Source organism: Phycodurus eques, chromosome 19 (assembly GCF_024500275.1).
Source record: "Phycodurus eques isolate BA_2022a chromosome 19, UOR_Pequ_1.1, whole genome shotgun sequence".
Classification (NCBI taxonomy): Eukaryota; Metazoa; Chordata; class Actinopteri; order Syngnathiformes; family Syngnathidae; genus Phycodurus; species Phycodurus eques.
Window position 1 is genome coordinate 12,886,072 of NC_084543.1, and position 27,991 is coordinate 12,914,062.

Genomic DNA, 27,991 nt, shown 5'->3' on the forward strand with positions numbered 1-27,991 from the left:
TCATGGCCTGACGTTCATGAGCGCACATTCACATTTATCAAATATTCACACAGCATTTATACAGTGAGTCAGGGCTTCTGTTGCCAATATTTAATGAGCTTAGTGTTGTTTTACCTTCAATCTGCCACATCCACAATACATGGAAGCTGACTTCTACGTCATAATACTATGGATGCAAATGTTTTCTATATTCCCTTTTTAACATTTAATGAAAAAGTTTCGTTTCATGTTTCATGTTTATTTATTTTTCACAGAAATTGCCAGCCGATCACACGTCACATAGACAACCACTCTCACATTTCTACCTATGGACAATTTAGAGTCTTCAGTGACTGTAATCTCTCTGCATCTGACGAGAAGACTTTTCCGTTGTGAACTCTTGCGACACAATATTCACTTTGGCTGGCCATGGTAAATATGGAACCATAATGTGCAGACAAAGAGTGATAGCTGCATCACATATTATGAAATTATAGCAGCACTATTGAATTCAAGAAAGAAAAGGCACATGAAAAGAAGAACAAAGGACAACAATGGAAAGCTTCCAGCATTTGCTAGTCTTTGTTTTTTTTTTTAAAATACTTGTTGTTTAATTGGAGTGATGATTCTTTCTTAGCCAATCAACAGGCTGCAGTGTGTCTGGCACCACTTTTTAGATGCTTTATCGCTGCCAAAAGAAAAGACTTCCCTTTGGGCCACTCTTGGCCAACTCAAAAAACAGCTTTGGTGGAATTGAAATCATTGCACTAAAATGAAATACTAATGTGAGCTTTGACTGAGCCGCAGATGTATTAGTATGTATTAGTTGTGTGTTTTGAATTTTTGTGTGAACTGAATTTGAATTTGTGTTTTGAATTGTTATCGAATGTATTAGTTTCGGTTGACACTGTGGGGAGCTAGTCATTTAAACACGAGTTGATTATTGTAATTGCAGTCGTGTAGAACTGCACTGCATTCTCCTTAGAGGCGTTTCTAATCATTTGAATTATTACCATTTAGTTATTTACGATTACGTATGTTACTATTGTTTGTCAGCAATATGCAATATCGTGTACATTTCAGAAGTATGCCATCAGAAAGTGTAGACGTCACATGGGAGAATGAGGCACTTTAAGATTTTCATAACAGAACGGTTATGTCCTGAGGAGAGATTGGTGAAAAGAATATTCAGGTCAGGTGGCATTTTGTGATGCTCAAATTTGCCGCTAAGGGATGCTGTTGAGTCAGTGTAACATTGATGGTGGTGAAAATGGTTGATATGGCAATGACTCAACTTTGCTGAAGAGAATGTTTAACATGGGTCTGTTGTGTACAGAAAAATACTCTTTATTGGAAAAATGTGTGCAACATGTCAATAATTACAATATTGGTACGTGACTTCTTCGGCATTTCAGCCTGTTGTTCGTCATTTTTGAAATGTGGAAAGAAAAGACAAAAAGTTTCAAACTGCTCATTACAAGCGATGGGAGTTGAAATAATGAAAACAGAAAATTTGAGTCATTGGCCAAAACCGTACAAATCAGTGAATCAGAGCATTTTAATCAAGTGCTTCAGCTCTTTTGGGTTCAATGCTTTTTCATGGTGGGACAGCACTTTGAGACAATGGTCACATTTTCCATTGGAACCTCCAAATGAAGTCGTCCTCTTCATTCCAACATGCTGCGGTGCAACCCGAGTGCCCACGCGCGCACGGTGCATCCAAAGCAGCCGACGTGGGTCAAAGGAGATTTGCGTTTAGGTCGTACTTCTCGCAGAGTTTGTCCGTGATGGGGATGCAGGTGAGGTACTCGCACCAGTCGCACTTGACGGGGTAAACGTAAAAGAGGATGCCCAGGGACGACAGCAGAGCTGTGAACACCAGCAGGAATACACAGATCTGCACCCTCTTGCGGTACATGTCGGAGCGTCCAAAGCTTGAACAACGCAAAATGGAAAATAAATACATACATACATAAAGCGTATACACAGTTTATATACAAAAACACAAAAACAATATTTTAGTAAATATGACACAATTATACTGTAAGGTAATTGAACCATCCCAAATAGATACTTTTGCACATCTCTGTAGTGTGAATATTACTGTATTTATCATTGTAGCTCTTTTACTCTGCATTATTTACATACTTCTGTTGATTAGTGTATTTTTTGCTATAGTACTAAGTTGGGTGACAAATGTTTGTGCGTTTTAATATATAATACTATTGTGATTCTGGTACATTTGGGGATTTTTCTTTCAACAGGTATGTGCACTTTACCACTAGGATGTCAAGATGTGTCATGGAACGAGTTGATATCATTTTAATATCTATAAATGCAACAATCACACCAACCTGATGTATGGCAAGAAGGCAAAGGACAAGAAGAATCCTGAGACAAAACCACAAATGTGGGCAAAGTTGTCGATCCAGGGAAGCAAACCGAAGGAGAAGAAAAAGACAGAGATGCCGAGCAGCTTTCCGAACGCTCGCCACGGCCTCTCGAGGATCTGCCAGCTCTGAAAGAGTTCCACGAAGAGACATGCCAAGATGCCGAACTGGCTGCCAGCAGGACCCACCTAAACGAAAGCGAGAGAGGTGCGGGACAAAGGCCGGAGAATTGAATGCAAATGTAAGGGAATTCGGTATCCAAAGGACGAAGGTATTGCAACATTAGTCAATTCATTCCACCTATAGGAAGGGAAACGAGATCCATCCATGCACATGTCCTCAATAGAATTGTGGATGAGTTGGAGCCTATCCCAGCTGACTTCAGATGAGAGCTCACTGGTCACCAACCAATCCCAGGGCACATATAAACAAATAACCATTCACACTCCCATTTACACCGATGGACTATATATATAGACAACATTAACATGTGTTTCTTTTTGAATGTGGGAGGGGAGTACCTTGAAAAAAACTGAAGATATGAAAAATTGTTTGAGGATTCATTCAATATCCTACTAATGTGCTGAATTGTCCCTGTCCTCATTAGTAAGACAATTTAGCGCAATAGTAGAACGGCGAGGGCACGCTTCAATAACTTACTACTTACATACTAGTGAAGTTTCTCCTATTACTGCTTTCCACTATTGTATCCAACCAATCAATCAATCAGGTTGTATTTATATAGTACTTTTCATGCATAAAAATGCAACGCAAAGTGCTGCACAGACAAAAACAAACAAAAAACCCCCAGACAATTAAAAGAGTAGAAAATATACAAAAACTGCAAAATATCGACAAAAGTACTGTAGGCTATGTCATTCATACCCAATTATGAACTGGGGGTTGATCCCAAAGGGAGACACACTGTAAAGCTCATTCGCATTCACTGAGCAACTGAATCACTGCTCTGTATTTAATACAAAATACATGTTAGAAAGAGGCGACACGGTGGGGGACTGGTTAGAGCGTCTGCCTCACAGTTCTGAGGACCGGGGTTCAATTCCCGGCCCCACCTGTGTGAAGTTTGCATGTCCTCCCCGTGCCTGCGTGGGTTTCCTCCGGGCACTCCGGCCTCCTCCCACATCCCAAAAACTTGCATGGTAGGTTAATTGACAACTCTAAATTGTCCGTAGGTGTGAATGTGAGTGCGAATGGTTGTTTGTTTGTGTGTGCCCTGCGATTGGCTGCCAACCTGCACCCCGCCTCCTGCCCGAAGATAGCTGGGATAGGCTCCAGCACTTCCGCGACCCTTGTGAGGATAAGCGGCTCAGAGAATGGATGGATGGATGGATGTTAGAAAGAAAGGAAAACAAGGCCATATTGCGGGGCACTGACTCAAAAGTGATTATTTATTAAAATGCATGACCCAGTACTTTAGCTTCTGTACCTCCGCTCTGTAGGGCAGAAAAATGGCCGACGCCAAGTTGCCTGTAATGCCGCTGAGCATGTAAATGATGGAGATCCGCAGCCAGCCGGTCAGCTTCTCCAGATCACGAAGCACTGTCATTTGGAACAACACTGACACCAGGCAGTGAAGGATCCTACGGAGAGACAACAGATTTTTTCTTTTTCTTTTCAATATTTGCATATCCCCAATCGGAGCACACTTGCCTATAAGAGGCCGTCAGGGACACATTGACTGAAACTTTCAATTTTATTCGCTCACACGCACAATTCAGTTGTGTGTGTGTGAGAGAGCGTTTCAGTGGTGTATAATCCTGATTTAAAAAGTCCCTGACGGTCCCTCATATTTCTCGGGGCATCTTTAAAAAGCGAGGCTTGTTCAGAGATGACCCAATGAGAGAGTCAGGTCACCCAGCATGAAGGAAGACGGAGAGCCACAGTCGGGAAAACTGGTCTGGGACCTCTGGGTTGAGGAAAGGCAAGAGACCGCACACGTCATCCATGCACGCCACCTGGTGAAGAAAGAATGATTGTGCTAATACTGATATGTCAGAATGTCCACATCATGCAACTGTGTATATGGAAAGCCATTTGTGCATTTATTCAATATCCTTAATTTCAAGAATAAGGTCAGTGTACTAGTACGCCCTAGTACTAGATGTTTGCTCTGCTCGAAGTGCAAAATGTAATAAAGCAAAAAAGAAATAAAATAAATAAAAACAGTAACTTCCAGTGGTAAAATTGTTTTTAAATGAATAAACGCTGCCAGAACCCTTCAGCTTTTTAACATAGTCTTGGAATGAAAATTGTCTGATCATTATAGGGGTTCAGGGGTTACCATGGAAACTAAGAGCACCTTACAGTGTTATTACAAGCCAGTGCAGCAACACAATGGCCATTTTTTAAAAAAGGTTAAATTACTAAATGATGCTACATTAAAAGACAATTTAAAAAAAAAAGAATTTGGAATTTTGGCCGCTGGAGGAATTTTAAAACTAGTGTGCGTTCGTGCGCATGTGCGTGTGTGCGTAGCCTACCTGTGAGCAGAGAGTGGCTTCTTCATGGAAGTAGCCGTGCATGAAGTCACAGTACTCTCTGGAAGTGATTTCACATCTGCAAAATACAGTACACGACATCTTAATCCGTATGTACATAGACGTTTTCGTTTCTGCTGACAATATATAATATATAATATAATTAAGAAGCGTAATAAATACATGAATAATACAAGAAATGAAATGCATATAATTATCATCCATGCATCCATCCATTTTCTGAGCCGCTCAGCCTCACAAGGGTCGCGGGAGTGCTGGAGCCTATCCCAGCTAAACAAAAAAAAAAAACATCAATATATAAAAAGTAAATCATTAAAAAACATATTTACTATGACTGCTCCTTGTCACATTCATAGCCATCCTAACATGGCATGCTGTGATATTTCACCCATTCGTAGGACTACACAAAGGACACAAGAAAGAAACAAAACAAAAAAACATAACAGCAATATGCTCCAGATGCTATTTCCAGATGCTAGACTATTTTAAAGCTAACACCTGCACAGTATACAGGGTGTCATACTATTGACGATTGTGGAAAAAAAACTCATTCAAGTCATTCACTCAACAAAGGTAGTGGTGGACTGACTTCCATATTTATCACAAAATGCATACAATTAATCAGTTCTATTAAATGCAGACATAAAAGCTACGTCCAAACGGTTATTGTGATCTTCAGTGACATAGGATCCTCACCGTCCTTTGGTTCCGATGCAGCAGGGCCGGCCCGTGATGGTACAATCTATGTGGGGGAGGTTGGTGTGGTTCACAAAACTGTACCGTGTGCAAACCTGCAGGTCACACATAGATGTAGACTACATTTTACTCCCTCTTGTGGTACATGAAAGACAATTTTATGTACCCAAAATTTTATGTACCCAAATATATGATATAATTTTAAGGAATAAAAGCTCTGTCAAATTTTTTGATGACCATTTAGGCCTGCTGGACTACTGTACTTGAACATTGGTGATGATGGTGTTATTATTTCTTTAAGTGGTACTGGTAAAAAGTTTGAAAAACACTGCTCTAGACTCCTTTGGTGTGAATATAAATATTAGTGGTTATTTCATGTGGCGTGTGATTGATCGGCAATCAGTCCAGAGTGTAATCAGGTGGGATTGGCTCCAGCTCATCTTCGTCACTAAACAGGATAACCAGCAGAAAATAGATGGGGAGCTCAAGGACGGATTTTGCACGTTGGTCTTTCAACACGTAATTCTACTCACTGGCCACTTGGTGATGTCTTCAGGCCACTCGTGAGGTGAAACAGAGGCAGGCTCCTGACATATTCTATGAAATAAATGGAGTGGGGAGAGTGAAACATTTTGGCACATTACGTGCATTGCTAATACTTATTAGGCAAAATAATAATCATAATAATAATAATAATAAATTACGCTGTTGACGATAACATACACACCAATTTGCGTTTACCTGGGATCCTGATGGCAGACTGCACCGTATTGGCGTAGTTTACCATTCAAATAAGGAGCACTGGGGTGCTGAGGCCATTTTACCCACAGTGCCAAGGTGGTCTAGAAGAGAGGAAATGATACTGGCTAGTATTATAGATAGTACTGTTAAATACAACAGTTAATTATGTTGAATCCGCAAATAATGGTTTGCCAGTGATTTTGTTATATGTATATATGTGTATATATATATATATATATATATATATATATATATGTATATATGTATATATATATACACTCAGTATTTATCATCAAATATACACAATAAAACGACGTACATGATTGGAGTGGTTAAGAATACATATTTATCTAATAACATGACATAAATATAAAACATGTCAATAAAATACGTTATACTCTAGACGTGTTTTACTAGTCAAACTTGTAACAAGTTTTGCTCTGAGCAACCAATCAGAGGATGTAATTGAGGGACGGTGCTTTGACCCTGTCAAAATATCATATCAAAATATCATATCATTGGACAAGTTTACCTACTGTATGCAAACAGAGCATTTGGTAAAATGAATATAGATTTTTACTATATAGTGCATAAGTGCACTCACCGAGCACTCCTCTTGTAAAGTCTGCAAACATCCCGAGCGATCGTTCCTCACGCAGCAGCCCGACTCTCTCTCTTTGGCCCTCTTCTCCTGCACCAGCTTGTGGATCTCTCCATCCTGACGCATGCACGGGGAAAACTTGGCTCCCAGATGGATCAGCGCCTCCTTGCAGAAACATGGAAACATGATGATGGCAAATATACTCCCGACACTAGCCATGAGATCAAATGAATGCATCCTATCCCAAATGACAATGCATTCTCTTATAAGATACAGTAATTCTACTTGCTAGTAGCAAATAAAAGTATAAACAGTATTTGTGTAAATATATTTTAGGTATCAAGTACAGTTGCTAACTTGGCACTCACTCCACTGCTATATTAATGTACTCGAGTTGCCTTATTCTCATTTAGGAATTTCTGGGAACTAATAAAAGATCTTAAGTTCCAAATAAATGACTCTCTATAAATAAAATGCTTTGTTAAGCAAAACCTTTCATCTGTTTGAAACATTGCTGTTAATCCAACTAACTGTAGATAAAGGAATCAGCATCCTACTACTACAACTAGTAGTGCTACTATTATTAAGGAAAAAGATTTGAGCGTTTGTTCACTAATTACGGTCCATGTACTTGTGCGCTCTATGTCCTCACTAGTAAGACAATTCAGCGCACTGTGTTCCTAGTAATGTTTATTTCCACTGATGTGTCCAGTATTTATGCACACTAGTTGGAAAACTTTGGCATACTTGTAGGACAACTACATGTTACTAACGAGGCAAAACTGTGCATTAGTTGACCGTGCCCTCTCATGAAGTACTAGATGTGAGTAGAATTTTACAATGTCACAAGTAGTACGAGTAGCATGCAGTTTTCAACTCGTGCACACTTTTGCATCACTAGTGTCGTGTAGTCATATTAGTGTGCGGAAGTATCTTACTAGTGAGGACAAAGAATATACTAGTACATGGATCTTAAAGCTAGATATTGACTAAAGGATATTGACTACATGCTCAAATAATAGCTTGCCATATGACTATTAGTACTACTAGTACTGCTACTGTTACTGCTACTAGTAGTAGTACAATACTGTATTGTATGTGCAGTATGTGTTTGTGTCTTTGTTTGTATGAGTCATGTTTCTACATTTTTACTGCACCATTAAAAAATAAGTAATTGGTTGAGAATTTTGCAATTACTCACTGAGCTTGGACCAATCCAGAAATTTTGTTGTTGCACAAATTTCACATTTTCGTACACACCCTTGTTCCTTAACACCTAAAAGGTCATTTAAAAGAATCATATTACGCTTATATACTGAATGTTTTTCCTGAGGGAAATTACACAAACATGTTACTGACCGAATCAACAGTTTCATGTTGTGAGAAGCCCACAGGAGCGATGCCGTGGATGGTGACAGCCAGGATGGTGATAAGTAAATGGACGAATGTGATCCAGTAGCTGAAGAAAGGCCTGGTGAGGAGAACATCAAGAGTATTTCTTTTTATGGCAACGTTTTACTTTTTCTCCGTACATTTGACAACATTTGCTGATGACGACAAGACACGATAGAGGCAAAGTAAAAGAGAGGTACCGTCAACTGCGATTGAGATTTTGATTGACCGATTGATTATAAAGTGGAAAAAAAACATGGGCAGCAGCAACATGGAGGGATTTGAACCAGGGAGAATTAAGAAAGACGGCAACAGCTTCGGAGAGCGAAGATATTTCCCATCCACGGCCTTATTTAAGAGAATGTGTTTGATGTTGTTGGCTACGAGAATAAGTTGTGGCAAATGCTTTGGTAGTCCAAGCCTAAAAGGTCAAAATGGGTATTGTATATCCAGTAATTGACAGTAAAATCCATTGTTACTTTTGTACTGAAGTACATTTGAGAGTTTGTACTATTACCTAAGTACAGTTGTAAGTACTGTTGCCCCCTACGAAAAGCTCTATTTCTTACCTGTGATCGTCCATGTCTTCAATCTGTCTCTTGACGAAGCTGTCGATGCGCTTTCGGTATGTCCGGTTGGTAAGACGGCCGACCATGCCGAGCCCGTAGGGCCTCTTCTCTCGGGCGAACAACTTCTTCACGGGCACCGCGATCCTTTGCCCACGCTGCCGACTCACCACTTGATTCACTCGCACCTTGGGTTGGACGAGTGAGCCGTCTTTTGCTTTGCGCCATCCTCGCTCTAAAGGCCTGGAAAGAAGGGTTGCATCCATCCATCCATTTTCTATACTGATTATCCTATTCAGGTTGCAGGTGGGTGATTTTAAAGTCGGAACTGGAGAATATGCATGAATGAAAAGTGCACAAGTCCAGGTGTATGAAAAAGGGTTGATGCGCAAATGGCAGGATAGGGATAGGTTAGGCTCTGGCCATTGCTGAGACCTGAAACTGTCACTCATCACATTTTCCATGCTCATTCCACATGTTGTTTTATACCATTTACAATAAACTCACAGCATCAGGTGACTCCTCTCCAGTTCGTTCCTATCCAGCGCACCTCCGGTGAGCTCACCCTCATCCGGCTGCTGGCACGCAGTCTCCGATGCCGTCTCAAAAACCTCATCGGCGTAGCTGGAGAGCTCATCTGGCAGGCCCTCCTGAAGCACACGGCAACACAGGCAGACAAGTCTCACTTTCTGAAGAGTTTTCCTATAAGGAAGCATTTGTGTATGCAGAGAGTGCTCACTCCAGTGAAGAAAGATGTGTCAAGATCATCAGGGAAGTCTACAGTGTCATCCTCGAAGAAACTGGGGGGCAGGAAACTCCGCCTGCGATATCGCCCTGTGGATCCTTCACCTAATGCACGGCCCTGTACAAATAAAAAGATAGTATATCCTTAAATGTGTGTGTGTTTGTCACTGTACTTTATGGTTGTACGGCAGCAGTGAACTGTGTCTCATGTGCGTGGGCGCGTGTTACTGGATTAGTGCTGCACTTCAGGAAAGTTCCTCTACCCAGCGTTCGCTGTGCATTACCGCGGACCATCTTCTCTGACACTCAGTGACCTTCAGTACAGCTCTTTAAACTATATGTGTGTGTTAAGACAGTCACTGATGGTGTAGTGGTACAGTTGCCTGACTTTGGTGCGGGCAGCGTGGGTTCAGTTCCCACTCAGTGACGATGTGAACGTGAGTGCGAATGGTTGTCCGTGTCTATATGTGCCCTGCGTCTGACTGGCGACCAGTTCAGGGTGTAGTCCGCCTTTCTCCCGAAGTCAGCTGGGATAGGCTCCAGTGCCCTGCAACCCTAACCAGGATAAGCGGTGTTGAAAATGGATGGATGGATGGTGTGTGTTAAGGAAATAAGTCACTATCCGTCATCTGTGCTTTACTGTGAGCTGTATTTACTGTAAGACAAATATTTCTTACATAATAGGCCAATGTACACATACATTCACACATATTTAACACACTTTGTTTTCCATAGGAAAAACAAAAACACAAAGAGAATATTCCTTGGATTAGTGGCATGGCGTTTAGACTGCAGAGTACCAGACATGTATTTGAAGCAGGTTGTATGGGTGGAACTAGACCCTCTGCTTTGTGTTGATTGGTCGATAGAGATAATCGGTGACGACTCAATCAATAATAAAGCTGCTCCTAATTTATAACATGCCAAAAAATTAAAGAAGAATTGTGAATAGACACTGAATTGAAAAAAAAAATTCCAACTGAGCTTTCAGCATAAGTATGAAGCAACAGATAGAAACAGGGAAAAACCATCTCAACAATTCCAAATATTAATGTTATAAAAACTCCACATAGGAAGGCCTGAACCTAGAAACCAAAAAAAGCCCTAACTGCTAGGCCACCATTCTCAAAGTATTATATCAAATAATACAGTAATTAATTATTAATTCTATATGGTAAACGCAATATAATGGTTGTATTGCTCTTAATTAATAGTTGTAATATATTAATATAATAATTAATTAATTAATATTATTTCTTATCGATTAATAATTAGTAATTGATGATTAATGATTACTATGAATAATTAATTGCTATTATTGACCATCCCTGCAAAAAGACAACTCGTTAAGAACAGACCAAGGGAGTGACCTGACTTTGGCGTATATTGTAAATCACCTTCATCAGTGCCGCGGCAGCTTTGAGGCTCATGATGGCAACGGACTCCCGCTTGCGTCGCCGTGGCAACCTGCTGAGGGCCGAGCGGGAGCTGGAAAAGGAGCACAGGGAGGCCGTGCAGGGGTTGGCGGGAGTCGGTGGGACACCGAAGCCGTCTCCCTCTTCCACCGTGCGGAAGGCGCGACCACGAGCCAGCGGATCCACAATCTGTGCGCGCACACGACAAATAGATTTACCTCCAGCCAGTCAACCCTCATGTAAGGTTCAATCGATTTAAATGTTACTTAATGATCAACTATTACTTCAGTTAGCGTTTATCCATACAGTATTTCCATATTTTATTGTACAGTGGTACTTGATTCAGGAGTTTAATTTGTTCCGTGAGCACGCTATTAATTGACATCTTAAATCAACGTTCCCCATTGAAAGGAATGGAAATAGCATTAATTCTTTCCAGTCCGCCATACAAAACGAACAACATTTTGTAACGTTGCTGCACTATTATCAGCTGTTTGAAGGTTTAAGGTTAAGGTTTAGGTATCGCAACATCGATACTAGTATCGTGTCTATGGCATTTCGCACTACGTGTAAAACTGAAGCTAGCAGACTTTCATGGTTCAGAGTTATGTGGTTTCAATGAATAAACAACATCTTTGTTTTAAGTTTAGTTTTACTGTAAACTTCAACTGGGAGGTGCAATACACAGCTTGAGGCAAAAACACTTGGCCTCATTTTTGAAGAGCTGTTCACTATTTGCCAAACTGCACACACGACACTCGGGGAGCGCCAAATAGACATCATAACGTCTTCTCATTTATCCCTCTCTTAGGACACATGGTTAGAAAAAAAATACTCAATAGTACGTCAATTTTTTGCTCACAACACAAAGCAAAATATCGACCAAGCGCACAGCTCAAAACCCGAAACACTAGTAAGTTAGGGCAGTCGTAAATCAAGGCACCACTCTGTGTTTTCAAATCAATTACTACTGGCACTATAGGAATCATATATCTATGCAGTAGTAGTTGGAATAACAAAAATAAATTGATGGGATTATTTTTTTCTCCTACTTTCATGCCTTTAAAAAGCCCAACTGAAGCAGTAATAAAGCAAAAGGCCGAGGCTGTCACCTACCCTCTGTATGCCATAGTGATGGTGACTAGGGTGGTGGGATGGGAGGTAGAGGGGAGGAGGGGTCTCAGTGCTGGCCAGGGAGAGGTTGTCCTGGCTGGGCAGCTCCATGCCCCTGGTCACCTGAGCCTTTAGGCCCCCGTAGAGATGGCTGCAGTGCTGCAGGCTCTTCCTCCTCCATCGCTGGCCACTGTCGCTATCTTTGCCCACACCAAACCAGTCCGCTGTACCCCTGAGAAGAAGACTTCAGTTAAAAGAAACATATATTTAAAGACTGAGAGAGAGAGAGAGAGAGAGAGAGAGAGAGAGAGTTCCAGTCAACCAACCACTTTCATTCAAACTCATGTTAAAAGGGGCTCAGCACAAACCTGCAACCATTTAAAGTGCCTCCGATTAACCCCAAATAACATTTTGCTGTTCTCATAGGCTTTTCCTGACATTGTTTGTTTCTTGTTTTGTTTGTTTGTTTGTTTTTGTTTTGTTTTGTTTTGTTTTCCTAGGAGAAGCCTGAAGGTTTTGTGCTAACATGCTAACACTGAATGGTATTTGGAACTGTTTATAATTCCCTGTATGACTAAGGCCCCAGATCCAGCTGGAAGAAAACAGCCCCAAAGCATGTTCCTTCACTGTAGCTATGGTGATGTTTTGGTCATGAGCAGCACTGTGTTTGTGACAAAGATACATTTTGGAATTAAGGCCAAAATATTCAACCTTGGTTTCAAAATTGTGCAAAAGCACACTTAAAATCTCCCAAACACATGCTGGAAAATGTGTTATGGTCTGATGAAACCAAGATGGGAAATATTACTTCAGTTATCGTACGATTCCCTTTTAGTCAGACTGTTTGGAATAGATTAATCACCGAAACTGAGGTCCCATGTATATACTGTGTACCTATTTGTAGCTATCAACTCGGAGGCCATACTGGTGAAATGTTTGGAGAGAAGCAGACTCAGTAATAAACACTAAGACGCCATCATGAAGGACGCCAGCTGGAGGAGCCTTTTAAAAACAGCGAGCGGGTTGTGTTGACCTAGCAAAGTTTATCCTCACCATAATTTGTCAAAATACAGAATACAATAATGCACCATATTAATTCCTAAAACACACACACTCACTGAATGAATGGCTGTTTTAGGATGGATTCGATTTGTTTGCGGGTGTTTAGATGACCAGGTATAGACACAAGCACCAACAAGTACACATTACACGTGATCCAAAATGCAATATGTACAAATGCCTAAATGCCTAATAAAAATGTATCACCCAGCAAAGGATAGATCAAGTGAAGTCTGAATGTGTTTGTGTCCATCCAAACAGGCAAAGAGCGATTAAAAATGTCGTGTCTCAACATCATAAGTATTAGTATTGTATTAGTATTACGTGGCTTGTTAAACATGCCGACTCTGAAGTGTGAAGTGTTTGACACAGTTAAACAATATAAAGCCGATGAATGTTGGCCCTAAAAAGGATCAACAAGGCTCGATACTGTACTTATGTAAGACAGGGGCTCAGGTTACGGCGCACAAATACTTAATAATAAGGCAGAACATTTAAATGCTTTTGTGAAAATGTTTATTTGGTAGTGCATGTGCCATGAGATTTTTTGTAATGTAAAATATTTGCCTTGATTCAATAAAGGTTGTAAAACACTGCTCGACACCATCAGTGAACAAAGAACATGACCGGAATGCTGCTGGTTAACACACAAGCCGCAATGAGAGTTTCATGAAATCAATTCACAAATAGCGACCTAGCCTGACTTACGGTATAGCGAATACACACACTCATGACAATATGGAACAATATGGAACTCCTTAGTCCACAATATGGAACAAATGCAAATAAAGAGCTACAGCTAGCTTTATTTTCTAGAATTCTGAGAATCAACAGTAAGCACCATGATGGATGCTGCCTACAACGCCGAGATTGCCTAATGGTGTAACCAGCAAGTCACTCATCCTTCGTACATCCGCATGGGTTGACTTTCATGTCACTCAAGCAGACCACACCCACCTTTTAAAGGCATGTGATTAGAGTATGTAAAGTATGTAGAGTATGTAAATAACATATACTGACATTGAATTGCATATATGAAACTTTAAAATTTATATAAATATGCCATTAATAATTGGTCGCTACTTCTCTGATTTCATCTATTGCGGGGGTTTCATGGTGTGTAACCTTGCTATAAATTAAAAAGAAAGAAAAAAAAGAAAAACACATATACGTGCACCGAAAATATGACTACTTACTGCAGAAAGAGCTGCCTCACAGTTCTGAGGTCGTGGGTTCAAATCTCAGCTCCAGAGGAGTTTGCATGTTCTCCCTCTGTGATTCGTTGAGTTTTTTTTTTTTTTTTTTTTTTGGGGGGGGGGGGGGGGGGGGGGTACTGTGGCTTCCTCCCACATTCCCAAAACATGCGTTGTAGGTTAACTAAAGACTCTCAATTGTCCATAGATGTAAATGTGTGATTTTGTGACATTTGGGAACTAAACCATGTGTTTATTTCCCCAAATACCGTATTGAATAAAAGCAGTTTCACACAATATTTGAATAACCAAGCATGCTTTGCCTATGATCTCATCCTCTAGCCAAAGAAAGCTGCATGCTGAATCTGATCAACATTGCTGTCAAATGACTTCCCATTCAAGCCAATGCCAAAGCCTACTCACCTGTTGACGGAGCCCCAGTAAGGGTCCTGGCTGCGACTCATACCTGAGTGGGGGAATGAATATGGAGCTTTGTCACCTCCATAACCAGCGTGGGTAACATGCTCTCCCAAAAACTACCCCTTCAAGCCAGATCCAATGAATCCAAACAGATCCACACAGACTATTCCATAGGGGATTTCCTGATATCCGGGAGAGAACTACCGTCCTTCCAGTGGGGATAATCACCACATGTCCAGACTCTGTGGGACTTCCACTGTCGGGCTCATCTAATCAAAGGGTTGAGAAAAGCTGGCCTCAGTAACGAGATGAGGAAGTCCCAAACGTCCAGCAGCTGAACTCGCTGTTTCGGTACGCAATGAGCAGGGCGATCCTAACAGCTCTGACCTTGTGTCAGCAGCACACACCAAAAGAGCTTTCTGTCTGTCTGAATGAGTGACAAAGACGGTGCGAATTTGCCAGCGGCTGCGGCTCGCCTCCCACTATTCACCCAAAAAGGATCAAACTTCCTGGGAAAACAAGACCAGTGTCTCTGTTCCTAGTCAAAGTCAATGTGCCTCCCTCTTTGGAGCCCCCACTTGAATGAAGTGTGTGTGGGTGTGCGTGTGTGTGTGTGTGTGTGTGCGTCTAAACATGAGTTCTGCCACTAACATACCAGAACTCCAGAACACAAGAAGATTAAAAGGAGGGTGAGAGGAATCACACATATTAACAGGGAGGAGAAGAAGAGGAGGGTGGGGACCGAGGCTTGCCTGGGCATGACACACGCTCACGCATAGACACAAGCGGCAAACACACGCACACACACACACACACACTTATACCAAACTATACAACTCACAAGATAATGGATTTATTTAAAGCAATTTTTTTCCTTGAAAATGACAACTTTATTATCTTGGAATATTTGCTACCCTGGTGACCTGGTAGCCTAGTGGTTAGCGCGTCTATTGAACAACTGACTGTAAATCAACCGAAAACACCAAAAAAATGCTAACAAATTAATTAACCAGCTATGACGTGCTTATAACCTTGTGACATTACCACCAATCAGTGATGCGTGTATGGTGTATGTGTATGAGAACATTTCAGTAGTGTAAGGGATCATTTCAGTAGTGGGTGAGAGCATTTCAGAGATGAATGTGAGTGCATCAGTCGTAACTGTGTGAGAGCATTTTAGTAGCGTATACAATCGTAAAAATCATGAGTATGTGTGAGAGTATTTCAGAGTGTGGGAGCATTTCTGTAGCATTTATGAGAGCGTTTTAGTAGAGGGCGTGAGAGCGTTTCAATTGTGTGTGCGAGAGGTAATCCTGAACTCTCATTGGCAGCCTCTCATATATTCACTTCTTCTCTTACACACACAGACTGTAAAAGGCTACTGTAATAACTTTAAGACATTAAGAACACCCTTTGAAGCGAGTGTCTCAATGTCTAAACCACTACAGAGGCGTCGCTTTGAAGGGGCCCACATGCTCTAGTAATTGTATTATTAAGTTACCAATTATGGTCCCTGGCACTAACGGATGTTATAGTTGTACAACGCTATATAGCGCATGAGAAAAAAAAAAATTCTGATTTCTGTACCTGATAATCTGTTTCGGAATAGACGAGCGTCGTCGAGTCAGTATTTTGGGGGTGCAGGACCGCCTTCGGACGGTGGAAACGCTCCTGGGGCATCGTCGGCCTTTAGGGGGAATTGTGTTGACTCGCTCAAAGTGCACTTTTTTCTCACTTTGACCCGCGGTGCCAAAAGAAGAGCGAACAGTGGAGGAAAAAAATCATGGGAGAGAGCGTTGAAATGGCAGCAAGACAAGCGTTAAAGTTCAAGTTTTGCAGACTTTATTTGTGAAGAGGAGTTAATAAAAAGAGAGGAATAGGCAGTTAGGGATGTTGCTTGGTTGTGTGTGTGTTTCTAACCCCTTGGATGATGTGAAGGAGGGCACTGTCTCCAGAGGAGGTTTGAGGTGGTTTTTGGATGTATCAAAGGCAGCCATGCAGGCCTGAAGGTTTGGTCCCGGAATGCTGACACTGCGCTGGCGTTTTAGTGGCTGCAACACACAAATCACCAACTGTGAGCGACCATTAGCATGTTAGCATTGTATCAGTTGTCTTTAGAAATAGTACCTGATTAGAAGGCAACATGTAAAATATCATAGTATCAGCCTGCCTGGGTACTTTTCATGCTCAGGATGCGATCTTGCTAAATATTAACCTACCAACTGTTGACATATAGTGCTTTATATATCAGGTTGTTATCTTGCGATATGTTAGCATTCCAAACGTTAGCATGCTAACATTTTATCATTTCTCACTAGAAATTACACCTGTCTACAGGGCAAAATGAAAAATTATTATCTATACCTTAGTACTTTCTCTATTTAGGTTGCAACCGTGATATACTGTATATTAGCATGAAATTGCTGTTAGCATAAGAATTATATGTAGGCATTTTATCATTTCTCATTAAAAATACTCCGACAATAAATTTTTTTTAAAAACCTTATCAATCTGCATGAATGTTTTTTCCATACAGGTTGCTACAGGTATATCTTGAAATCTGTTAGTATACCAACTGTTAACATGTTACCAATTTTAATTTTTACCTAAATACAGAGCAAGATCTACACACTCTGCCTTGGTGCTTTTTTTTTTTTTTTTTTTTTTTTTAATCCTGGTTGCTATCTTGGCTAATTAAGGGTACATTCAAAAATTCACTCGCTCACTACACTCCGGAATGTTCGCAAACTCAGAGCCCTGTTGGAGTGTGGCGTTTGGTTATTCAGAGTGCCAGAGCGCGCTCCCACCGCTATGAGGGGCCAGAGCGGCCGGAGCATCAGGCAGGACGAGATGTTTACAGGTAGAACTGACACATTCAATATGGTGGACGCACTGACGCTAATGGCCAACACTCATAGTAAATGGAACTCGCTCTGCCTCTCTGAACACTGCACTCTAATAGTAGTAGAAATAGTTCAACAATGCAAGCCAAACTTCCAACATATCCATCACAAATGTAAAACAACAAGTCACAGGCCTATTTAAAATGTCATCAGGAATTTGCTTTTAGAATTGTAAGGTGCACATGGTAGATGTGCGTTTACCCCCTGGAGGATGGGTGTGTCTGCAGTTGTCAGCTGGATGAATGGGATGTCCAAGTGGGGCCAAGGGGGCTTCTTCCTGGTGCCTGACTCATCCATGCTCTTCAGCACCACCTATGGCAGACAGCTAGAAAACAAAGCATGCATATAAAGCACTGATGCTCCAAAAAAAGAGATTTAACTGACTCTGAAAAGTCAAAAATGATCTCAGTCTCTCAGAGGGACGCAGCATTGTTGAAATATCTACGGTTTTGGGGCGTGATCACAGAGCCATCAAACGTTTTGTTGCAAACAGTCAACAGGATTGCAAGAAACTTTGCGGGAAAAAGATGCAAATTAACTGCCAAGGATTTGAGAAGAATCAAGCGTAAAGCTACCAGGAACCCATTCTCTTCAAGTTCTGCCATATTTCAGAACTGCAAGCTACCTGGAATACCTCGAAGTACAAGGTGTTTTCAGTGTACAGACACATGGCCAAGGTAAGAAAAGCTGAAAAAAGACCACCACTGAACAATACACTTAAGCTGAAGCTGGGCCAAGAAATATCTAAAGAAAGATTTCCCAAAGGTTTTACAGACTGATGAAATGAGAGTGACTCTTGACGGACCAAATGGATGGGCCCCTGGCTGGATCACTAACGGGCACAGAGCTCCACTTCCACTCAGACGCCAGCAAAGTGGAGGTGGGATACTGGTATGGGCTGGTATTCTTAAAGATCAGCTGGTTGGACCTTTTCAGGTTGACGATGGGCTCAAAATTAACTCCCAAACATACGGTCAGTTGTACAGTCACTTTTTTTCAGGCAGTAGTATAGGAAGAAGTCTGCATCTTTCAAAAAGACTGATTTTTATGGAGAACAATTCTCCATAACATGCATCCAAACACTCCTCTGCGTGGCTGGCCAGTAAAGGCTTGAAAGACAAAAATCTGATGACATGGTCCCCTTCCTCACCTGACCTGAACCCAATTGAGAACTTGTGGGCAGTTCTTCAACGGGAAAAGCTTGGAATACTTCAACGTTATTATTGTATTACATTTGATGACTTTACATTTTGGTACAGATTTTAGCAAGAATTATTGACGTTGATGCAAATGATTTGCTTTCGCGGGCCACATGAAATTATTTGGTGGGCCGGATGTGGCCCCCAGGCCTTGAGATGGAGTGAAGGCTGTAGATTTCATAACTCACTTTAAGACTGCACCTTTCTTGGAACTGTATACAGACATTATATTGACAGCGCATGTTATCCACTAATAATAATTAGTATTGACCTATGACAATATATATTCAAAAAATGAATAATAATTGTTTAATGATCCCTTTAAACTTTGATTCCCTTTCACATTTACCATTGTAACAGAGTGATAAAAAAATCTATTCTACTGAGCGGCTTTCATTGTTCAGTAACACGTCATCATGCCAACTTTATACATACATTCATCAGTATGGAAACATACTTGTGTATTTTAAAGAGAACAATAATCTTCCAGAAGAAAGATCTTTCAGAATCTTTCAGAATCATCTTTATTTGCCAAGTATGTCCAAAAAACACACAAGAAATTTGTCTCCGGTAATTTGTAGTCGCTCCAGTACGACAAAAGACAGTCAATTGACAGAGAACACTTTTGAGACATAAAGACATTGAGAAAAACAATCACTGAGCAATAAAGGGTTGCTAGTTATCTGGTAATGCCGGTACATTTTTATAATTTTTTTTTGACAATTGTGCAAAAAGATGCAGAGTCCTCTAGCACTGAGAGCAGTTCGAATGATGATGAGATAATCAACTGTTTTTAAGTCAGCGGTAATCATGAGACATTTTCAATTTTGGTGGCGAAATTTCACTGTCACCCTTATTGACAACTAGTACCCGTGACAACCCCTTAATATCAAACTTGAATTGAAATGAATATTTTTCAAGTGAATTTGTCGGAACATAAATGATATGAATGATATGTCACCATCTGACCCAGCATATATTTCATACTTTTGTTGATTTCTTGCTACAATGAGTCATATTACATAGAAAGTTGTTCTAGTTTGTATTTTACATGGAAAGTCAAAGATACTAAGTGAAACCCTCACTACAAGTAGAACAACCTGCAAGTTGCAACCACATCCTTTTGCTCACAGCGCGGCGGTGATGCTCCGAAACGCACAAACCAAAATTCAAGCTTGAACACAGCGTGAACACTCACTTTGTCACTCAGTCTTCTCAACTCAACTCTACATCGGGCTGAAGATGGGACACTGCGTCTTCCGAAATATCTCTTCTTTTCCCATCTTATTTCCAACACGCTTCCATCCATTTGTTATTCCATGATCTTCCTTTTTTTTTCATCTGTGGTGAGGTTTTCATGACAGGCAGATTAGAGGATGTAATCCGCGTGGCCCACATGACATGCCTGCTGCGCTGGGCTCAAACCTCCAATTGTACGGTGATGCGTTGGTGTGTGTTCAACAACAATCGAAAGGAAGTGACATCTTGTCACTCGCTAGGTAAACCAAAGTGAGTGTGGCTCACAGACTCACAATGTCAAGTCAATTGAGTCAGTTCACTCCCCTTGCTGCTCTCTGCAATATATAAAAAAAATTGGTTAGTGTGTTCTAACATAACACAGCACTCATGGCTTATTTATATTAACAATGTTGCGCTCTGTGACATTATTTCCCCGCCCACACTTCATAGCACTGAGTACACACCAGCTCACATCTGGGCCAGATGTGATGCGGGGGTGTGCGTGTGTGCGACTGTGTGTGTCTTTTTGTTCACCACCACAAACATTGAGTGTCAGTATGTTACTCATGTTGATCGTCATAGATATTTCATCCTTAAACTGTGCTACCTGGCATTATTTCATCTAATGCTTCTTGTAAGCATTAAAAATATATATGTACAGTATGTACAGTAGAGTATCCAGGGTGATTTGCTCGCACCATTTTGTGAGGACGTACAGCATGACGATGGGATATCATAGTTCCGATTGACAGTGACTCGAGATGTGGTATTTGGAAATGTTACCCTGAACAAAAGGTTTGTCTGCAACAAGCATTAGCAGATAAAGCAGGTCAATTAAATTACATTGAAAAAAACAAAACAAAAAACAAAGGCTTTACTTTTATTTGATCATTTCTTCAACTCCGAGGGGCCAGTTCTTATTGTGAGGGCTCCTCACCCTCTTCTGCTGGGGAAACCACTTAATTTGGAGCATTTGCCACAACCATATGGTTGACATACATTTAAAAATGATTGCATGTCTACCACCACCATATAGAAGTATCGTTTATGATTATTCACACCATTTTCCAAATTATTTACTTGCAAAGCAAACCAATTTACCGATTTAAAATCATAGGCCCAAACAGAACATGGATAAATCGTGACTACTCCAATTATTGCACTTTATATTAATGATAGTTTGTTTTCCTATACAATCCTCTTGAAAGGAGTCTGGGCTTTTTAACTTTGCACATACAGTATCGTAATACGTCTATGCTATAAACAGGGTTTAGATAAATAGATAGATTGGTAGATAGCTAGATAGCTAGATACTGTTGCTATTTGTTTCACTGGTACTTAGTGTAAAAAGGTACGTGGATCGATTGACGATTGCTTTGCTAGTCTGTTAATTAATTACATTAAAAAACAAAACAAAAAACAGGCAAAAAAAAGTTATACATACAGTATCTTCATACGTCAATGCTATAAACAGGGTTTAGATAAATAGATAGCTGGATAGCTAGATAGCGAGATAGCTAGGTATTGTAGATTGACAGATTTGCTAGCTATTATTAAAATTTTTGCACGTAACTGATTTTGTAATAAGTGAAATGAGAACAACAGACAAATCAAGCAGGCAATCTTTGCAGTTGTGTTGTTGTAGTATATATATATAACAAAAACTGCTCCAGGTGAGGCTTGAACTCACAACCTCAGCATTGCTTTGCTGGTTACTGTCTTATAAGTACTGCGCGCTGACCGATTGCGCCACTGGAGCACATGTGGTTGGTTGCCTGTCAAAAATATGTGTGTGCGTATATTTGTATGTTTGTGTGGAGGGGTTGGAGGTGGGGGGGGGGGGGGGGGGGGGGGTCATTTTCTGATGGGCTCTTAGGCCTATCACGCTGCTGTATTTTCATGTTGGTCATGATGGTGGTATTTGGAGGGCAATTTGTTTCAGTGGTACTTGGTGTAAAAGGTACGTGGATCGATTGATGATTGCTTTGCTAGTCTGTTAATTAATTACATTTAAAAAACAAAACAAAAAACAGGCAAAAAAAAGTAATACATACAGTATCTTCATACGTCAATGCTATAAACAGGGTTTAGATAAATAGATAGCTGGATAGCTAGATAGCTAGATACTGTAGATTGACAGATTTGCTAGCTTTATAAAGTTATTAAAATCTTTGCACGTGACTGATTTTGTAATAATAAGTGAAATGAAAACAACGGACAAATTAAGCAGGCAATTTTTGCAGTTGTGTTGTTGTAGTATATATATATAACAAAAACTGCTCCAGGTGAGGCTTGAACTCACAACCTCAGCATTGCTTTGCTGGTTACTGTCTTATAAGTACTGCGCGCTGACCGATTGCGCCACTGGAGCATATGTGGTTGGGTACCTGTCACAAAACATGTGTCTGCATATATTTGTATGTTTGTGTGGAGGGGTTGGAGGTGGGGGGGGGGCGGGGGGGGTCATTTTCTGATGGGCTCTTAGGCCTATCACGCTGCTGTATTTTCATGTTGGTCATGATGGTGGTATTTGGAGGGCTATTTGTTTCAGTGGTACTTGGTGTAAAAGGTGCGTGGATCGATTGATGATTGCTTTGCTAGTCTGTTAATTAATTACATTGAAAAAACAAAACAAAAAACATAGGCAAAAAAAAAAGTTCGACGTACAGTATCTTCATATGTCAATGCTATAAACAGGGTTTAGATTAATAGATAGATAGCAAGATACTGTAGATTGACAGACTTGCTAGTCTTCATAAAGTTATTAAAATCTTTGTATGTGACTGATTTTGTAAGCTGGCAATTTTTGCAGTTGTGTTGACTGGTAAGAGCGTCAGCCTCACAGTTCTGAGGACCCGGGTTCAATCCCCGGACCCGCCTGTGTGGAGTTTGCATGTTCTCCCCGTGCCTGTGTGGGTTTTCTCCGGGCACTCCGGTTTCCTCCCACATCCCAAAAACATGCATTAATTGGAGACTCTAAATTGCCCGTAGGTGTGAATGTGAGTGCGGATGGTTGTTTGTTTGTTTGTATGTGCCCTGCGATTGGCTGGCAATCAGTTCAGGGTGTACCCCGCCTCCTGCCCGATGACAGCTGGGATAGGCTCCAGCACGCCCGCGACCCAAGTGAGGAGAAGCGGCTCAGAAAATGGATGGATGGAAAAGGACAGACAATTCAAGATGGCAATCTTTGCAGTTGTCCTCTTGTCGTATATATATATATATATATATATATATATATATATATATATATATATATATATATATATATATATATATATATATATATATATATATATATATATATATAAAACAAAAGCTGTTCCAGGTGAGGTTTGAACTCACAACATCAGCATTGCTTTGCTGGTTACTGTCTTATAAGTACTGCACGCTGACCAATTGCGCCACTGGCGCATATATGGTTGGTTGCCTGTCAAAAATATGTGTGTGTGTGTGTGTGTGGGTTACGATGAGCACGGGCCTACTACGCTGCTGTACTTTAATGTTGGTCATTATGGTGGTATTTGGAGGGCTATTTGTTTCAGTGGTACTTGGTGTAAAAAGTGCGTGGATCGATTGATGATTGCTTTGCTAGTCTGTTAATTAATTACATTTAAAAAACAAAACAAAAAACGTAGGCAAAAAAAAAAGTTATACGTACAGTATCTTCATATGTCTATGCTATAAACAGGGTTTAGATAAATAGATAGATAGGGAGATAGCTAGATACTGTAGATTGACAGATTTGCTAGCTTCATAAAGTTATTGAAATCTTTGCACGTGACTGATTTTGTAATAATAAGTGAAATGAAAACGACGGACAAATTAAGCAGGCAATTTTTGCAGTTGTGTTGTTGTAGTATATGTATATATATATATATAACAAAAACTGCTCCAGGTGAGGTTTGAACTCACAACCTCAGCATTGCTTTGCTGGTTACTGTCTTATAAGTACTGCGCGCTGACCAATTGCGCCACTGGAGCACACATAGTTGGTTACCTGTCACAAAACGTGTGTGTGCGTATGTTTGTATGGAGGGGCTGGAGGGGGGGGGGGGGGGCATTTTCTGATGGGCTCTTAGGCCTATCACGCTGCTGTATTTTCATGTTGGTCATGATGGTGGTATTTGGAGGGCTATTTGTTTCAGTGGTACTTGGTGAAAAAGGTGTGTGGATCTTTTAACTTTGCACATGCAGCATCTTCATACGTCTATGCTAAAAGCAGAGTTTAGATAAATCGATAGATTGGTAGATAGCGAGATAGAGAGACAGATTAGTTAGCTTTGCCAGCTTCATAACAGTTATTGAAACCTTTGCTCGTGACTGTGTTTGTAATAATGAGTGAAATGAAAACGACACAAATTGAGCATGTAATCTTTGTAGTTGCATTGTAATATATATAACCAAAAACTGCTCCAGGTGAGGCTTGAACTCACAACCTCAGCATTGCTTTGCTGGTTACTGTCTTATAAGTACTGCGCGCTGACCGATTGCGCCACTGGAGCACATCTGGGTGGTTACCTGTCACAAAACATGTGTCTGCGTATATTTGTATGTTTGTGTGGAGGGGTTGGAGGTGGGGGGTGGGGTCATTTTCTGATGGGCTCTTAGGCCTATCACGCTGCTGTATTTTCATGTTGGTCATTATGGTGGTATTTGGAGGGCTATTTGTTTCAGTGGTTCTTGGTGTAAAAGGTGCGTGGATCGATTGATGATTGCTTTGCTAGTCTGTTAATTAATTACATTGAAAAAACAAAACAAAAACATAGGCAAAAAAAAAAGGTATACGTACAGTATCTTCATATGTCAATGCTATAAACAGGGTTTAGATAAATAGATAGATAGCTAGATACTGTAGATTGACAGACTTGCTAGTCTTCATAAAGTTATTAAAATCTTAAGTTATTAGTTATTAAAATTGCGCCACTGGAGCACATGTGGTTGGTTACCTGTCACAAAACGTGTGCGTAAGTGTATGGGTTAAATTTTTTGATGGGCACTTAGGCCTACTACGCTGCTGTATTTTAATGTTGGTCATTATGGTGGTATTTGGAGGGCTATTTGTTTCAGTGGTACTTGGTGTAAAAGGTACGTGGATCGATTGATGATTGCTTTGCTAGTCTGTTAATTAATTACATTTAAAAAACAAAACAAAAAACAGGCAAAAAAAAGTTATACATACAGTATCTTCATACGTCAATGCTATAAACAGGGTTTAGATAAATAGATAGATTGGTAGATAGCGAGATAGAGAGACAGATTAGTTATCTTTGCCAGCTTCATAACAGTTATTGAAACCTTTGCTCGTGACTGTGTTTGTAATAATGAGTGAAATGAAAATGACACAAATTGAGCAGGTAATCTTTGTAGTTGCATTGTAATATATATAACCAAAAACTGCTCCAGGTGAGGCTTGAACTCACAACCTCAGCATTGCTTTGCTGGTTACTGTCTTATAAGTACTGCGCGCTGACCGATTGCACCACTGGAGCATATGTGGTTGGTTGCCTGTCAAAAATATGTGTGCGTGTGTGTGTGGGTTCCATTGGGCACAGGCCGACGACCCTGCTGTATTTTAATGTTGGTCATGATGCTGGTATTTGGAGGGCTATTCGTTTCAGTGGTACTTGGTGTAAAAGGTGCGTGGAACGATTGATGATTGCTTTGCTAGTCTGTTAATTAATTTCATTTAAAAAACAAAACAAAAAACATAGGCAAAAAAAAAAAAGTACAGTATTTTCATATGTCTATGCTATAAACAGGGTTTAGATAAATAGATAGATAGGTAGATAGCGAGATAGCTAGATACTGTAGATTGACAGATTTGCTAGCATCATAAAGTTTTTAAAATCTTTGCACGTGACTGATTTTGTAATCAGAATCAGAATCAGAATCATCTTTATTTGCCAAGTATGTCCAAAACACAAAAGGAATTTGTCTCCAGTAGTTGGAGCCGCTCTAGTACAACAGACAGTCAATTTATAGAACACTTTGGAGACAAAGACATTGACAAAAAATAATTGTGCAAAAGGATGCAGAGTCCTCTCGCACTTAGAGCAGTTCGAATGACTAATATTGCAATAGTCTGGTGCAATGACCATTGTGCAAAGGGCGCTGAGACTTCAAGGAGTGTATGCGGTTTAAAGTGACGAGTAGTGCGATCATCTGGGACAATGTTGGTTGTGCAAATGTTACAGATACTCCTCAATCAGTGTGCAAATGGAGCAGATGCTACTCTGGCATGAGTGGCCAGTATATGCAAATAGTGCAGCATGGCGAGACAACTACAGTGAGTGCACGAGTAATCCATAATTGGCCCCACAGAAATGTGGCAACGAACTCAAGTCAAACAAATTCCAGCTTGTTGTAATGGAATTATATGTTAGCTATTTAAGAAGTTGATTGCAAGAGGGAAGAAGCTGTTGGAATGTCTACTAGTTCTAGTTTGCGTTGATCGGTAGCGCCTACCTGAGGGAAGGAGCCGGAAGAGCCGGTGACCGGGATGCAGACGGTCCGAGAGGATTTTGCACGCCCTTGTCTTAGTTCTGGCAGCGTGCAAGTCCTCAATGGTGGGTAGATGGGTACCGACAATCCTTTCAGCAGTTTTGATTGTCCGTTGCAGTCGGAGTTTGTCCCTTTTTTGTAGCAGCACCAAACCAGACTGTGATGGAAGAACACAGGACTGATTCGATGACCGCTGTGTAGAACTGTCTCAGCAGCTCCGGTGGCAGGCCGTGCTTTCTCAGAAGCCGCAGGAAGTACATCCTCTGCTGTGCCTTTTTGAGGACGGAGTTGATGTTGGTCGCCCACTTCAGGTCCTGAGAGATTGTAATTCCCGGGAACTTGAAGGGCTCGACGGTTGACACATGGCAGCTGGCGAAGGATGCCTCCTGAAGTCCACGATCATCTCTACAGTCTTGAGCGTGTTCAGCTCCAGGTTGTGTTGGCCACACCACAGCTCCAGCCGCTCCACTTCCTGTCGATATGCAGACTCGTCACCGTCCTTGATGACAGTGGTGTCATCTGCAAACTTCAGGAGTTTGACAGTCGGGTTCGCTGAGGTGCAGTCGTTCGTGTAGAGAGAGAAGAGCAGCGGAGAGAGGACACAACCTTGGGGCGCCCCAGTGCTGATGCTGCGTGTGGATGAGGTGGCCTCCCCCAGCCTGACCTGCTGTGTCCTGCCCGTCAGAAAGCTGTAAATCCACTGGCAGATGGCAGGTGAGACGCTGAGCTGGAGAAGCTTGGTTGAAAGGAGTTCAGGGATGATGGTGTTTAACGCTGAGCTGAAGTCCACGAACAGGATCCTCGCGTAGGTCCCTGCACTGTCGAGGTGTTCTAGGATGAAGTGCAGTCCCATGTTGACTGCATCATCTGCAGACCTGTTTGTTCGCTTGGTAGGCAAACTGCAGGGGGTCCAGCAGGGGACCTGTGACACTCTTGAGGTGGTCCAGCACGAGACGTTCAAAGGACTTCATGACCACAGATGTCAAAGCGACAGGCCTGTAGTCATTCAGACCAGAGATTTCAGGTTTCTTGGGGACTGGAATGATGGTGGAGCGTTTGAAACAGGATGGAACTTCGCACATTTCCAAAGATCTGTTGAAGATCTGAGTGAAGACTGGAGCGAGCTGGTCCGCGCAGGCTTTGAGGCAGGATGGGGACACATGGTCCGGGCCTGCCGCTTTGTTAATCTTTTGTTGTTTGAAGATGCGTCTCACATCCTGTTCATGGATGGTTAACGCTGAAGTCAGAGGAGTGATTGTGGTCGTGGGTGCGGCCGGGTGGGTGTGTGGAGTGAAACTGTCCTTTTCAAATCTGCAGTAGA

The 27,991-nt window shown here is 41.1% G+C and overlaps 1 protein-coding gene, 1 long non-coding RNA gene and 6 other non-coding genes across 14 annotated transcripts in view; 1 reads left to right on the forward strand and 7 right to left on the reverse strand.

Moving 5' to 3' along the window:
• Window positions 1-301: 301 nt before the first annotated feature.
• Window positions 302-27,883, reverse strand: rhbdf1b (rhomboid 5 homolog 1b (Drosophila)). Of its 7 annotated transcripts, none has more exons than XM_061705987.1 (22): window positions 26,635-27,882; window positions 20,463-20,504; window positions 20,129-20,271; window positions 17,933-18,056; window positions 16,749-16,879; window positions 16,416-16,562; window positions 12,160-12,388; window positions 11,026-11,232; window positions 9,624-9,746; window positions 9,392-9,534; window positions 8,888-9,127; window positions 8,286-8,397; window positions 8,128-8,202; window positions 6,930-7,091; window positions 6,326-6,426; window positions 6,118-6,181; window positions 5,585-5,679; window positions 4,871-4,946; window positions 4,245-4,345; window positions 3,817-3,970; window positions 2,334-2,557; window positions 303-1,913 (listed from the first exon to the last, which is right to left on the reverse strand). In XM_061705987.1, exons 4-22 carry the CDS (start codon window positions 18,026-18,028, stop codon window positions 1,718-1,720), a joined length of 2,676 nt encoding a protein of 891 aa, XP_061561971.1. In that variant the 5' UTR covers window positions 18,029-18,056; window positions 20,129-20,271; window positions 20,463-20,504; window positions 26,635-27,882; the 3' UTR covers window positions 303-1,717. The 7 variants fall into 7 exon arrangements, with proteins under 7 accessions (XP_061561974.1, XP_061561976.1, XP_061561971.1 ...); XM_061705986.1 differs by having other exon boundaries at window positions 20,356-20,504; XM_061705990.1 differs by having other exon boundaries at window positions 302-1,913; window positions 6,930-7,088; window positions 20,129-20,504; window positions 26,635-27,883.
• trnai-uau (transfer RNA isoleucine (anticodon UAU)) lies at window positions 21,835-21,928 on the reverse strand. The gene is made up of 2 exons: window positions 21,891-21,928; window positions 21,835-21,870 (listed from the first exon to the last, which is right to left on the reverse strand). It is a non-coding gene; the product is annotated as a tRNA-Ile (tRNA).
• On the reverse strand, window positions 22,447-22,540 carry trnai-uau (transfer RNA isoleucine (anticodon UAU)). Its single transcript has 2 exons — window positions 22,503-22,540; window positions 22,447-22,482 (listed from the first exon to the last, which is right to left on the reverse strand). It is a non-coding gene; the product is annotated as a tRNA-Ile (tRNA).
• Window positions 23,487-23,580, reverse strand: trnai-uau (transfer RNA isoleucine (anticodon UAU)). Its single transcript has 2 exons — window positions 23,543-23,580; window positions 23,487-23,522 (listed from the first exon to the last, which is right to left on the reverse strand). It is a non-coding gene; the product is annotated as a tRNA-Ile (tRNA).
• Window positions 24,057-24,150, reverse strand: trnai-uau (transfer RNA isoleucine (anticodon UAU)). Its single transcript has 2 exons — window positions 24,113-24,150; window positions 24,057-24,092 (listed from the first exon to the last, which is right to left on the reverse strand). It is a non-coding gene; the product is annotated as a tRNA-Ile (tRNA).
• trnai-uau (transfer RNA isoleucine (anticodon UAU)) lies at window positions 24,578-24,671 on the reverse strand. Its single transcript has 2 exons — window positions 24,634-24,671; window positions 24,578-24,613 (listed from the first exon to the last, which is right to left on the reverse strand). It is a non-coding gene; the product is annotated as a tRNA-Ile (tRNA).
• Window positions 25,565-25,658, reverse strand: trnai-uau (transfer RNA isoleucine (anticodon UAU)). Its single transcript has 2 exons — window positions 25,621-25,658; window positions 25,565-25,600 (listed from the first exon to the last, which is right to left on the reverse strand). It is a non-coding gene; the product is annotated as a tRNA-Ile (tRNA).
• The window catches only part of LOC133417843 (uncharacterized), a 57,400-nt gene continuing 56,341 nt past the window's right edge, over window positions 26,933-27,991 (forward strand). The window contains exon 1 of the long non-coding RNA XR_009770405.1: window positions 26,933-27,384. This is a non-coding gene — a long non-coding RNA (uncharacterized LOC133417843). The remainder of the gene's footprint in view (window positions 27,385-27,991) is intronic.

Excerpts from the sequence above, each read along its gene's own strand:
- rhbdf1b (XM_061705988.1), bottom strand. The coding sequence starts at position 18,028 with ATGGATGAGTCAGGCACCAGGAAGAAGCCCCCTTGGCCCCACTTGGAC. Across the intron at positions 6,427-6,929 it reads CTTTACAAGAGGAGTGCTCG|ACCACCTTGGCACTGTGGGT; the intron begins GTGAGTGCACTT and ends CCTCTCTTCTAG. Across the intron at positions 6,182-6,325 it reads GTCTGCCATCAGGATCCCAG|AATATGTCAGGAGCCTGCCT; the intron begins GTAAACGCAAAT and ends TTTATTTCATAG.